Source organism: Anguilla rostrata, chromosome 16, assembly GCF_018555375.3.
Source record: "Anguilla rostrata isolate EN2019 chromosome 16, ASM1855537v3, whole genome shotgun sequence".
NCBI lineage: Eukaryota > Metazoa > Chordata > Actinopteri > Anguilliformes > Anguillidae > Anguilla > Anguilla rostrata.
Window position 1 is genome coordinate 8465360 of NC_057948.1, and position 11788 is coordinate 8477147.

Below are 11788 nucleotides of genomic sequence, written 5' to 3' on the forward strand. Positions count from 1 at the left end.
TGAATACTGAATTGTGAGAGAGAGAGAGAAGTGTGTAAAATCTAGCCACCATTCACAGTGACAGTTGTCTTTATCCTATCTAGGTACTTTGATTAATGCTTTCTGTATTGACTACATTTATAATGACTGATTTTGTATTCAATGATTTATTAAATAAAACGTATAAAAAAGAAATAAAATTAACAAAAAAATATTTTTTATCTAGGTACTTCGATTTACCACTTAGAAGGTATATAACGTGAGTGCCTCTCTATTAGGAGGTTAGTGGTAAAATGAGCCGAGTCTTTGTTTCCATGGGAGCCAATGCAGAGTCCATGGAACTTGGGAGCGACCATAACATTGACGATGGTGCTGTGCAACGGAGACGAGGTAGCCTGCATGTAAGCCTGGGCCGAGTACAATTCAAGGTACTTTGCGATGACTTGATGTATTTTTGTATTATGTTGCTAGTGGATATTAACGTATATAAAGCAGGGCCGGATGGTACGTTATCAGTCGCTACCAGAGTGAAGCAGTGTGTAGTAACTAGCTCGCATTAATGTAGCGACGAGGTTAGATAGAGGATTACCTTGTTAGCGAAGAGCTAGCTACTGTTCTGTGTTCTGACTATTAGAACGAACTCAACAGGCTAAAAGATATTAGTTGCAGTCGCAATTAATGACAGATATTTTAAAATGCAGTTTTTCTTGCGATTGTCTTGCTAATTAACTTTTGCTAACATAACGTTAGCTGATTTAATGCCAGACATCACTAGCTTGCTATCTAAATGTTTTCCTATGCTGCTAACATCATGTAGTTCTTTTGCATCTCTGGGTGTGGTGGTGTCATTCGATGTGCCTTTACTAATTGTATATTACCTACTGGTCATATCAATAGCACAGCTGAGCAGCTACGTTTCACTGTTCAGCTAGTCAGGTGCTAACGTTTGCTGATTCTCAAGTTTTGATACTTTGTGCAGGTTAATGTTGGGAAGTTAGTCTACAAGACATAGGGTTGCCTGCTTTCCAAAGCCAGGGCCACAGGGACATCTGTAACTACTGTTTGAAAATGCAGATGTAACAAGATTGTACTTCCTGTTGCGATTGCTGAATACATACAGCTAGTTAGTTGGCCAGGCTGTGGAGCTCAAGTTAGATAACCATTTCTTTGCTGGTCTGCATGTTGTTATAGTTAGCGGCAAGTGCAGTTAGTCTGTACTGTAGGAACAAAATAATTGAACTCAAGTTATGTTGGTTATCGGTTCGTTTTTAGGACAACTCATAAAGGGATTGTGAATTGTCCGTGAAAGAAGTTTGCAAAAATGCTGGCAGGTTGGCTTTACCAACTCCTGCGCTAGTTGGATAACCACCAACACAAATAGATTTTCCCTTGAACTATAACAGTGTACGCAAAATTAACTTTTAATACTCTTATACTTTTTAATACTTTTAATTCATCTTAGAAACAAAAAGCAGTTTAAACGGTGTGTCGTTTCCAGAAGATTGCATTTGCCGTTTCCCCCTTTTGAATGCGGGTCCCGAAATGGTCTCGTCATTGGTCTAGATTATTGACACCAGGCCTAATCCGCTTCGCACTTTCCGCGGGTAGACTATTAATATCTGCCTTCTGCCGCCAACGTCACGGGAAGCGCTGGGTTCATGAGTCTGGTATTTACGGTTAGCCAGGATGACCATTCATAACAGCCAGGTAAAACGTCTCGCTCCCTCCATGCATTAGGTTCAGCATTGTGCTGGTAATACGGAAAGTACAGAGCGTTGAAATGTCAGCAAGCTCCAGTCATTTAAAATCTAATTGTATTCCATTGATTTGTGTTGCATCAATTTTAACAAAAAAGTAGTTTCAAATATTTAGTAATTTATTTTACCAAATGACGACGCGTAGGGAATTCATATTTTATTAACTTTAGTAACTGATTTATGTTGGAAACCTATAATTTAACGCTCTCGAATGTTTCAGAGCTTCCTAGTGTAAAGTTAACATGTCGGAATGTACTTCCTACCTGGGCTAACGTAGGATGGGGAAGGTGGCTGTGCCTTACCCATGTTAATAATGTAGAAAACAGGAGTTCCACAAATTAGGGGTGTGTACCAATCCAGTTTTGGCTCCACTCTCATACACTTTGCTTGCAAACTTCACTTGGGAGGATGTGACGCGCGTGCCAATGAAACGGGAGCGTGCGCTTGCGTTTAGCGAGTGGGAAGGAGCGAGGGCGGAGCGGGTCATTTGAATTGAGACCCAGGCTGGATTCGGTTCCACTTGACCATATTCCCTTCATCTTGAGTGAGCTGTTTTGTCACAAGTGAACTTAACAGGTGCTCTGCAAGGGAGGATAGATGAGGAGCCCATCGAAACGGAGCTGAACTTTTGGAGGGCACTGTTATAAACGTTTTATGGAGCTACACATACAATCGGTAAATGGTCAATCAACGCTTTTATCCAAAGGGACTTGCACAACTTTTACAAAGCATTTACATAGCATCCATCTTTACGGCTGGATATATACGGAAGCAATGCTGGTTAAGTACCTTGTTTAAGGGTACAATGGCAGTGTCCTACCCGGGAATCGAACGTGTAACCTTTAGGTTACAAGTCCAGTTCCTTACCCATTATACTACACTGTCACCCTATGCCTATAGTCTGTAGGGAATTCACAATCTTTTTGCAAACATAAAATAAATAGGGGTGTAATGATGCCCTGCGATAGATTGGCGGCCTGTCCAGAGTGTATTCCTGCCTCTCGCCAAACGCACGCTGGGATAGGCTCCAGCACCCCCCGCGACCCTGCTCAGGATAAGCGGGTATAGATAATGGATGGACGGATGGGGTGTAATGAATATGATTTTTTGAACATGTCTCGTTTCTAAATCTGGTGAGTTTCATAATGCTGTGTAGTCATACATATTGTTGGGGTATAGCCTAATTATTACATGGGCAGCCAAGATTGGGGTCATTTGTCATTTGAGCCTTACAAATCTCCACGCAAATGGTTTTCTCCAGCGGAAGTGAAGGGTCGCCACTCCGTGAAAGTGCGGTGGGATGGATTCCTCAGAGCCCCCTGCGTTTCAGGTGCGTTTGACCTCGGAGCTGTGGCAGGGGTTTAACTACCGTACATTCACCCATATTTGCATTTTGGAGATCACAGAAACTTGCTTTCCTGTGAAGACGGAGGATTCTAACTCAGAAAAAAAACTAGGGTGAAATGGGTTCATACGAATGTGTAAAACATGAATCGGATGAGTTTCAGACCACTGCATTCGCCCTAGGGATTGTGGCTGAGGTTTAACCCCTCTACCATTTTGGGTTGAGATGCCATCTTTGCCTGATTTCTGAGCCAGGAAAAAACCCTGAATGGCATTTGGCGAAGTTCAGGGGCTTGAATTTTTTGCTTTTCTCATACAACCCTTCTAAAGAGCCTGTTGGTATGGAAGTGGCGTTTCATGTGCGATTCTGAGACGTTGTGACCCCAACATTCACGTAAACCCACAGATCTTTAGCTATGACCCTTTGGCTCTTCTTTCGTGGGTGCCAGTAATTTTGATCCCTGTTTTCTTTTTTTCTTTTGAGAAAAAAATGTTTTACTCAATAAACCACATTTTTCTAAAATTGAATAATTGTATTAGAATAAAAGTATTGAGTTTTCCCACCTATTTCAGAATGAACTAGCCTATAGCTTGTTATAGGCCTATGTGTTCTTTACACTGTGTGCTTTCCCCCTCATTTTCATCCAGGGTCCCAATAATACTGGACCTGTCTGTGCTCCACGATGGGTGGATCTCTTTCTGTTCTGCCAGTGAGGCTTCACAGCTGCTTGCTTCCTGCTACCCGGAACTAAATTTATGTCTATACCTTCTATTTTCAAGGAACGTCATGCCGTAATTCACTCCCCGGCTCGCCATCGTGGCTAACCCAGAAACTTCTGGAATCTTCCGTATGTGGGGAAAAAAGAGAATTGAGCAACAGACGGATGTCACCTGACATTCGACAGATGCATTTTTAAGCGCGAATGTTGTTCTTGCTGACACCGTGTTGCCTTGGTGCCTTAAGTTACGGCTCAGTTATGGACTACATCAAACAGCGCATATGGAACTACGAGGTCGATTTCAACAGTGCGACTGCATTCGTCTCGATTAATGTAAGTTTCACGTAAGAAGCTTATAGCGAAACTCAACTCCTTCATGCCAAATGCAGTTCATTTGATGAGTAGTGCTTACATTGTAACGCTCCTGAGTGGCATTTGGGCTAGGAATTTCCGAAAAGCTGAAAAAAACGAGAGGCATGAAAAGAAGCATTCCAGAAAGTTGTGAAACATTGCGTTGGATTAATGCATTTGACAATTACTGTACGTCTGCTCATAAATTAAATTCAATTTAATTTTATTTGTATAGCGCTTTTTACAGAGAATGGTCACAAAGACACTTTACAGAGTATCTAGGCAAGAGACAGAGCAAAAAGAGCAAACAGAGCAAACACCAGGCCTGAACCCCCAGATAGCAAGTACATGAGGTAAAATAAAAACTCCCAGCAGGGAGAAAACCCTTGAACAGCAGCGAGAAAAACTCCCCAGTGGGAAGAAATCTCCAGAGGAACCTGGCTATAGAGGGGGAGCCCATTCTCCACTGGCCAGCCTGGCGTAAAATAAACAAGGCACTGTATTCACACACTGTTATTTGTGGGTAAAAAAAGAGACAAAAAAGCTGATGTGGAAAGATGCGTCTTTTCCTATGGATAGATTTGCACTGCCAGAGCATGACAGAGAAGACTATCAAAAAAGCAACAACCTTTATTTAATATTAATATGTTTTAGCTTTTCGTTGTTATGAACCCACACCGCCGAACACTAACTAATGGGGCGACAGGTGACGTCAAACGCGACCACGAGGGAGGACAGCGCGTCCGACCCAAAGCCTGGCGCTGCCTCGGTAGCCCCTCTCGGTGGAGTCTCCGCCCCCGGGGTGCGGTTGCCAGGTTCTCCCTCCTAACCTGTGTGTTTGTGTGTGGCGTCGCCACAGCGCCCAACGTAGTCTGAGGGGAACCTCGCTATTGTTGGCGTCCAAAATGTCAAGAGATGAGCCTCACATCGGAAACATAAAGGCTAAATACAGATAGGCTAACGTTATATTATGGGTTGGAAAATTCAGCATCCACTAATATGCTAGCTGGCTAGCAAACTAGGCTAGCTAGCTTATCATCTGCATTATGCACAACACGACTGCCATTTCAAGAGCTCCGAGTTAGGCTACGTGTGATATTTTCACCACCTAGAACGAGCTAACGTCAGCAAGCGGCCATGTCTTTACACACAAAAGTACTGCGTATCTCTAAAGTCATAATTTATCAAAATGCACCAAATGTTCAGACGTTAGCCTGTCTGGGTTCTTTCTGCTCAGTGTGATAACACTAGGCTACAGAAAGCAAAATACCATCAGTAGAATGTTCTTTTCTGTCCTGCTATAACCTTAGCTCACGAGAAGAAAGGTGGCCAAGTCTGTACCACCTTTCAGTCCGTCAACTCCCTCAGCTCCACCATCCAAAAGCCGGATCAATGTTTGCTCTTGTTTTCCCCAAGACTTTTATAGTAGAGCTTTTGAGATGGATAGCAGGGGTTTGTTGGGTCTAGAGCTGGTTAGGCTTAGCTGGCTCTCTGGTGGAGCCGTGCGCTTACCAACAAAGTCGGCCATTTTTTCACCGTATGACTGGCGACCGGCCGCACATTTCGTTTGTGAGAAAAAGATGAGCGTGCTATCGGCTTAGGTGCGTTGTTATGGGCGGTAACCTCAGTATCGGACGTCACCGACAGACAGCATGGTTTACAGACCGTAGAATGTAGGCTATTTCAAATTGCAAAGTCATAGTCAATTCCTGCCTCTTACCCAATGCACGTTGGGATAGGCTCCAGCACCCCCCCGCAATCCTGCCTAGGATGAGCGGGTACAGATGGATGAATGGAAATTCATAGTCAATATAGTTTTTCTGAGGAAATGCAATGCTACTTGCAATCTCTGTGGGTATCTTTTTTATTTATTTATTATTTGTCTATGTAAAATATTTTGACATATTATAGTTGTTAATCTTGTTTCACAATTTTTGTTCAGGGAATGTAATTCCATTTTTATGTCTACTTTCTATTGCTTCGAGGAGAGGAACAGAAAATATGTTACCGCTCAGCCCTGCGAAGATGTCTGCCTTCTGTCTCTGGTTCTGTGCACTAGAGACCGAGGAAATACGAGAGCATTACTGTCAATCATCATGTTTGCTTAATTTGTGACAAATGATATAGATTACTGGGGAGGGGCATTGTGATAATTGACACGCAGGAATGCTCTATCAACCTCTAAGGGAGGACGACTGACAAAAAATCGCCCCAGCCGAACGACGTCCCCAGCAATAAAGCGCACGTAATGTGGTCATAAGCGTGACATAACGCTCGTCGTAACCATTCACGACAGCGTATCACAGTTTATGACCGATGTCATAAATCTGGACCCTTGAGTCCGAAAGCACGTTGCGGTTTATTCTCGTGTCACGGCGCTGCGAAGAGAGGCGCTGGCACGCTAGCGTGAATTCTCCAGACGATGAAACGTCCATCCCGTCGTAAATAAAGATGCCGTGCCAGTGTTTGAACTGCCAGGGCCCGATGGGTTTCCGCAAGCGCCGTGCCCCCTGTGCCAAGTCTCCATTTTTAGGCAGTGGAAATATCATCTGAGGTCCCCGAAGAGTTAGAGAGAGATGGAGAATGTGTGTGTGTGTGTGTGTGTGTGTGTGTGTGTGGGAGAGAGTGTTTCTCTGCTGGTCTCAGTGAGTACAGGAGTAAGAGGGAGAGGGAGATTAACTCAGGCGCTGAGGATCTTCAGCCTGTGAAATTAAAGCGTAATCCCCGGGCTGACTGCAGCTGCCTGTGTAAGTCTTCCTCCCGCCCTGGTGCCAGCAGCACTAAACCAGATTAGAAGGCAGTGTGTGCTGGACTGTCTGGCGGGGGGGTGGCAGAGACCTGTTGACTTAGCTGGCTCAGTATAAAAGCAGTGACACAGCAGACATGAGACTGCAGGCGCGGGCAGCTTAGCCTGCTGGGGGGCATGGCCAACAGACCTGTGACTTAAAGGGGAGGTGCGGGGACCCGCAGACCTGTGACTATAGGGGTGGCCACATTCAGCATGACCACTGCTAGATGGACTGCACGGGCCGGCCTGTGGGCGGCCACATGTGTAGCGGTCAACTTTCATGGGGCACATGTCGCACTGAGGCCAGGGCTCTCACACCTGCTCCTGGCCTGTACAGCGGGCTTGTCGTACAGCAGCTCTCTCCATCAGTTTGTTGACAACGTGTGTTGGAGTTTCACCACCATTTTTCCCTCAGTACGTATCTTAACACAATGCAAGTTCTGCCTCTTTCCCAGATTTTTTGCCTGAACTTCATTTTCAATGAGCAGGTATCCATGGCTACTGCAGTGTATTCTCCTGATTCACGTCTTTATACAGGCATCATTTGCCACTCTGTGCATTGCGGATCACAAGGGTATTAGGCTTACCTGATCCAAGTGATTGAAATTTCAGCGCTGGGACATTTAGTCTCTTCTTTTGTTGATTTGCTGTGCCTCTTTCCAGATTGTTCCACTGTCACTGTTTTAATTATCTTTGCATTCTCTCGTCTTGTTTTGTTTTTCAGAGGCCTCTGGCGTTCAGCTGGGATTGCATTCACTTAACAGATCGCATTTTGTCAAGGCCAGAAGTGCTGCAGCATCTCAAACTATTAACCCACACGACTGAGGGCCTAGGATGGAATAACCAATGCACTACAACTCCCAGCCTGCCTCAGTCAGTTGTGCATTAACAGTTGCAGACCACCTAGTCCACTTTACCTGCCTACTGTTTCTTTTACAGTAGCTTGATACTCTCTATATCCCTGTCTTGCTGCATTTAAAATCTGGTAAGATAGTGTCTTTGGCCTCTGTGATGTCAGATAAATACAGCACACATACTCCAGCACTGGGGTCCTAAGAACACATGAACATGCACTTGTATTTTCTGTAGACTCCCAACAAGGTTTCTATGAAGGAGACAACGTAGACGTAGACCGAGAAAGGCCCACAAAGGAAACCACTTTTTCAATGTGGTTAAGTTCCTCTCGGCGGTTCTGAAAGTGCACGATGGATTGGACCTGGTTCCGGCTATAGAAGATCCTGCCGCTGGTTTTAAGTTAATCAGAATCAGGCCTGAACACCTGGGAGTAGTTGTTTTCACATAAGATAAAACTGGCTGGGGTAAGATAAAAATGTTCTACATTTGGGCCTGCTGAGGATTAGAGCAAAGGACTGAGTGGGGCCGACAGCCGCACAAGTGCGCCCCCTTGTGTCTGGAAGCCATTGGCACCCGAAGGCCATCCAGGCGAAGACGGACACGTCCTCCGCGTACGCCGGTGCGCCCTCTTGTGTGCGGAGGCCGGGATGGCGCGGGGATTGGACTGAAGGCGGGCCCCGACTCTGCGGGCTGTCTCCTCGAGGCCGCGCTGAAGGGCGGTCGGGACCCACGGAGGCTCGGGCGCGGCGGCTGACGGGTCCGGCTAGGAGATGCTCCAGACCAGCAACTACTCGCTGGTCCTGCTCGTCCAGCTGGCGCTGCTGACCTACGACCTCTTCGTCAACTCCTTCAGCGAGCTCCTGCGAGCCGCGCCCGTCGTGCAGCTCGTGCTCTTCATGTGAGTCCGTGCTGACAAACCCTGGGTCAGCTTCTTTTCATCATTATCGGGGGTGGGGCTCTGTACATGTTCTTAGCTGTGGGCCAAAATCTTATCTGCAGCACATTAGAGATTAAAGAGAGAAAATGTACTCTTAAGGCAAGGAGCAGCATCTTAAATATTGACTTTTCTTTGGAGTCCGCCTTTAAAATGTGCGCCCGCGTCTCCCAGCATCCAGGACATCGCCATCCTGTTCAACGTGATCATCGTCCTCCTGATGCTCTTCAACACCTACGTGTTCCAGGTGGGCCTGGTCTCGCTCCTGCTGGAACGCTTCCGGGCTCTTCTGGTGATCTCCGGCCTCTACCTGGCCCTCAGCATCGCCCTCCACTGCTGGATCCTGGTACTGCGATGCACCGGCGTTTCTGTGCTGGCCATTACCGCAAGCATGGCTACCGTCAGCCAAGTCAGGCTGATACAACATAAGTCCACCAAACTTCTGGGGATGTCATTAGAATAGAATAGAATAGAATAGAATAGAATAATTTTATTTATTCACTGGGGGAGCTTCAGATGATAATTTTAAATGTAATTTAAGGAATAGTAATGTCATTTAAATGTAATGTTTTGATATGCATTGTTAGTGAACTAATGGCGATTTACCTCTGATTACACTGCCTAATAATTGCTAGAACCAGCGGGATTGCAGGATTTATAGTGGCAAGCAGTATCACTCCAGTGTAACCCTTACAAGCACTTGACTAACAAAAGGTTAAAATTATATTTTTATTAAGGTTTTGGATTATCTGTTCAGACAAAGTTGTTATGGGTTGAAGTTTGTTGTCTGTTCTAAATTTCCAGTTTGGAGCAGGCTCATTTGCCAGCCCCATTGTAGGTGGATAGTGTCATTTAAATAGCAGGACGTTAAGTTCGCATAGCAAACTACTTAGCTAATGTTAGCTAGCTTCCCTGGATGCACCCCCAGACTGCACCTTATGCTGTTCTCCCAGACGGTTACTTACATCAGCTAAGAGCAGACAAACATATCTGTAAGTTCATGGTAACGTATAGCTGGCATTGTAGTGGTGAAAGAAAGCATTGTGAGTGTGTGTGTGTGTGTGTGTTATATGGGGACATTTTTTAAACACTTTAGTCTATGCACTCTATGAAGAGCATGGGTAATAGTAGATTTTTTTGGAAGATTTACTGTACATTTGAAACTTTTCTATTTCTGTCAATAGAACCTGCGTTGGGTGAGCTCACATCGATTTGTGTGGACTAATGGATTAGAAACGTTGTTTGTTTTCCAGAGACTTGGTGAGTTTTTGCCATAACGCTCTTTCCACACCATAACACTATGCCTTCACACTGCTATACATGCGTGGTCCTTAACAGTTTGTAATGCCACTACGACCCTTCGCACTGAAATAAATGCATTGCTCTTTTTGGATTATAATGCCGCTTTGACCATGCACACTGGAATAAAAGAAGATTCTTCACTTCTTACCTTGTGGGCCCTTTGAGTAGCAGATAAATGCTTATTAAAGTTGCACGGTGTGTGGAAATCCTCTAGGTAATCACGATGATTTAATTGTTTGAATTGGGTGTGATTGGCCCTGAAGTGCGTTAATTTCAGCGTGTTTCCTTCCTTTTGCAGCGGCTGTGCTGTATTACTACTTCTACAAGCGAGCGACGGAGTACCTGGGGGACCCCCGCTTGTATGAGGACTCCCCCTGGCTGCGCAACGCTTTCGCCCGGGCGCGGCAGTGACCGCCGGGAAACTGCGCTGGGCAGAGCCGAAATGGAGCCTCACGCCCACACAGAGCAAACTGATTGGATACAAGTGAGACGAGTCAATTGTGATGGAACTAGCCAAAATGGAGGCTCATACAGTACACATACGGTTCCAGGACGACGAGACACATTGGACATAGTCAGAATGGAGGGAGAGAGAAACTGTTGTAGGCAGAGCCATAATGGAGGCTCATATAGACACAGTTACAGAAAGATACAATACAAAGCACACTGAGAATGGACATGGATAGAGGCGAGAAACTGCGATGGGAAGAGCCATAATGGAAGTTCATGCGTACGCAGTTACAGAAAGATACAATATAATGGACCCTTGTGCGAACAGATAAAGAGAGCCACGCCAGTGTGCGGATCGGCTAATGCCAGCAGAACTCCTTTTCTCAAACGGAATTGCTTATCAGGACGGCAGTGTGAACGATACAGGTTAGAATTTATTCCTTCGTAGGCCGGAGACTGGAGCTGTATCTCACAGAGATGCTCGTGCACACTTACCACCGAAGCAGCTTTTAGCAGCTCGTTGTCGTTAGCGCGGAGTTCAGGAAGCTTCCGGTTTGTCGCGCGCGCGCGCGCCGCTGAAAGTTTAGCGTCGCAAAGCTACGCATATCCCAGGTGCACTTCTTAACCTCACGGCCCCTCATCGACGCAATGCCAGCACACATCAGATCCTTTTTAACAGTGGAAACGTACCAGGATTATAGCGCTTTATGGAATTCAGAGTTAGCGTTTAAATACACCTTTTTTTTAATAGCCGCGTCAACCGATTTGACGCCGATCTGCCTTCTTCTGGTGTGACGCGGACCGGGCCTCAAAGTGCCGAAGCCTTGCCATTTGTTCTCCTTTTCTTTCTGGCGGAAGGATTTATTTTGCTTGAGTAAGGTTTTATTCTTTTTTTATTCAATAAAGTGTATTTAATACGACCGCTTTCGTCCGCCTCTTTCTGAACAGGCTTGCCTGGGATCATTGGACAGGCGGTCGAGAGAAGTCTTCGTAACGGGCTCAACATCCGTCGTAAATGTTTGATATTTAACGCAGTACAAATACGCACAGACGGTGGATTTCACATCACTTCTGATGTGGAGTTCTGCACACAAACATGTCTTAACTCGAGCGGAGAAAGAAATAATCTCACACTGTCAGTGACTCGTCTTGTTTACACTCGTATCCGATACAGCTGATGAAATGGTTATCTGATGTACGTAGTCGTCTATGACACTTCATTGTTGTTTGTGCTGCACGCTTGGACCTTGATTGCATTAATCCCCGCTCTTGTGCTCAGCGTTCCGTCCGCCCCCGACGACCGGCTGTG

The 11788-nt window shown here is 45.6% G+C and overlaps 1 protein-coding gene across 2 annotated transcripts; it reads left to right on the plus strand.

Moving 5' to 3' along the window:
- Positions 1-271: 271 nt before the first annotated feature.
- LOC135241976 (transmembrane protein 138) lies at positions 272-11399 on the plus strand. 2 transcript variants are annotated; one of them, XM_064312810.1, is made up of 6 exons: positions 320-407; positions 3861-4132; positions 7663-8691; positions 8902-9073; positions 9912-9987; positions 10328-11399. In XM_064312810.1, exons 3-6 carry the CDS (start codon positions 8564-8566, stop codon positions 10438-10440), a joined length of 489 nt encoding a protein of 162 aa, XP_064168880.1. In that variant the 5' UTR covers positions 320-407; positions 3861-4132; positions 7663-8563; the 3' UTR covers positions 10441-11399. The 2 variants fall into 2 exon arrangements, with proteins under 2 accessions (XP_064168879.1, XP_064168880.1); XM_064312809.1 differs by lacking the exon at positions 3861-4132 and having other exon boundaries at positions 272-407.
- The last annotated feature ends 389 nt before the right edge of the window (positions 11400-11788 follow it).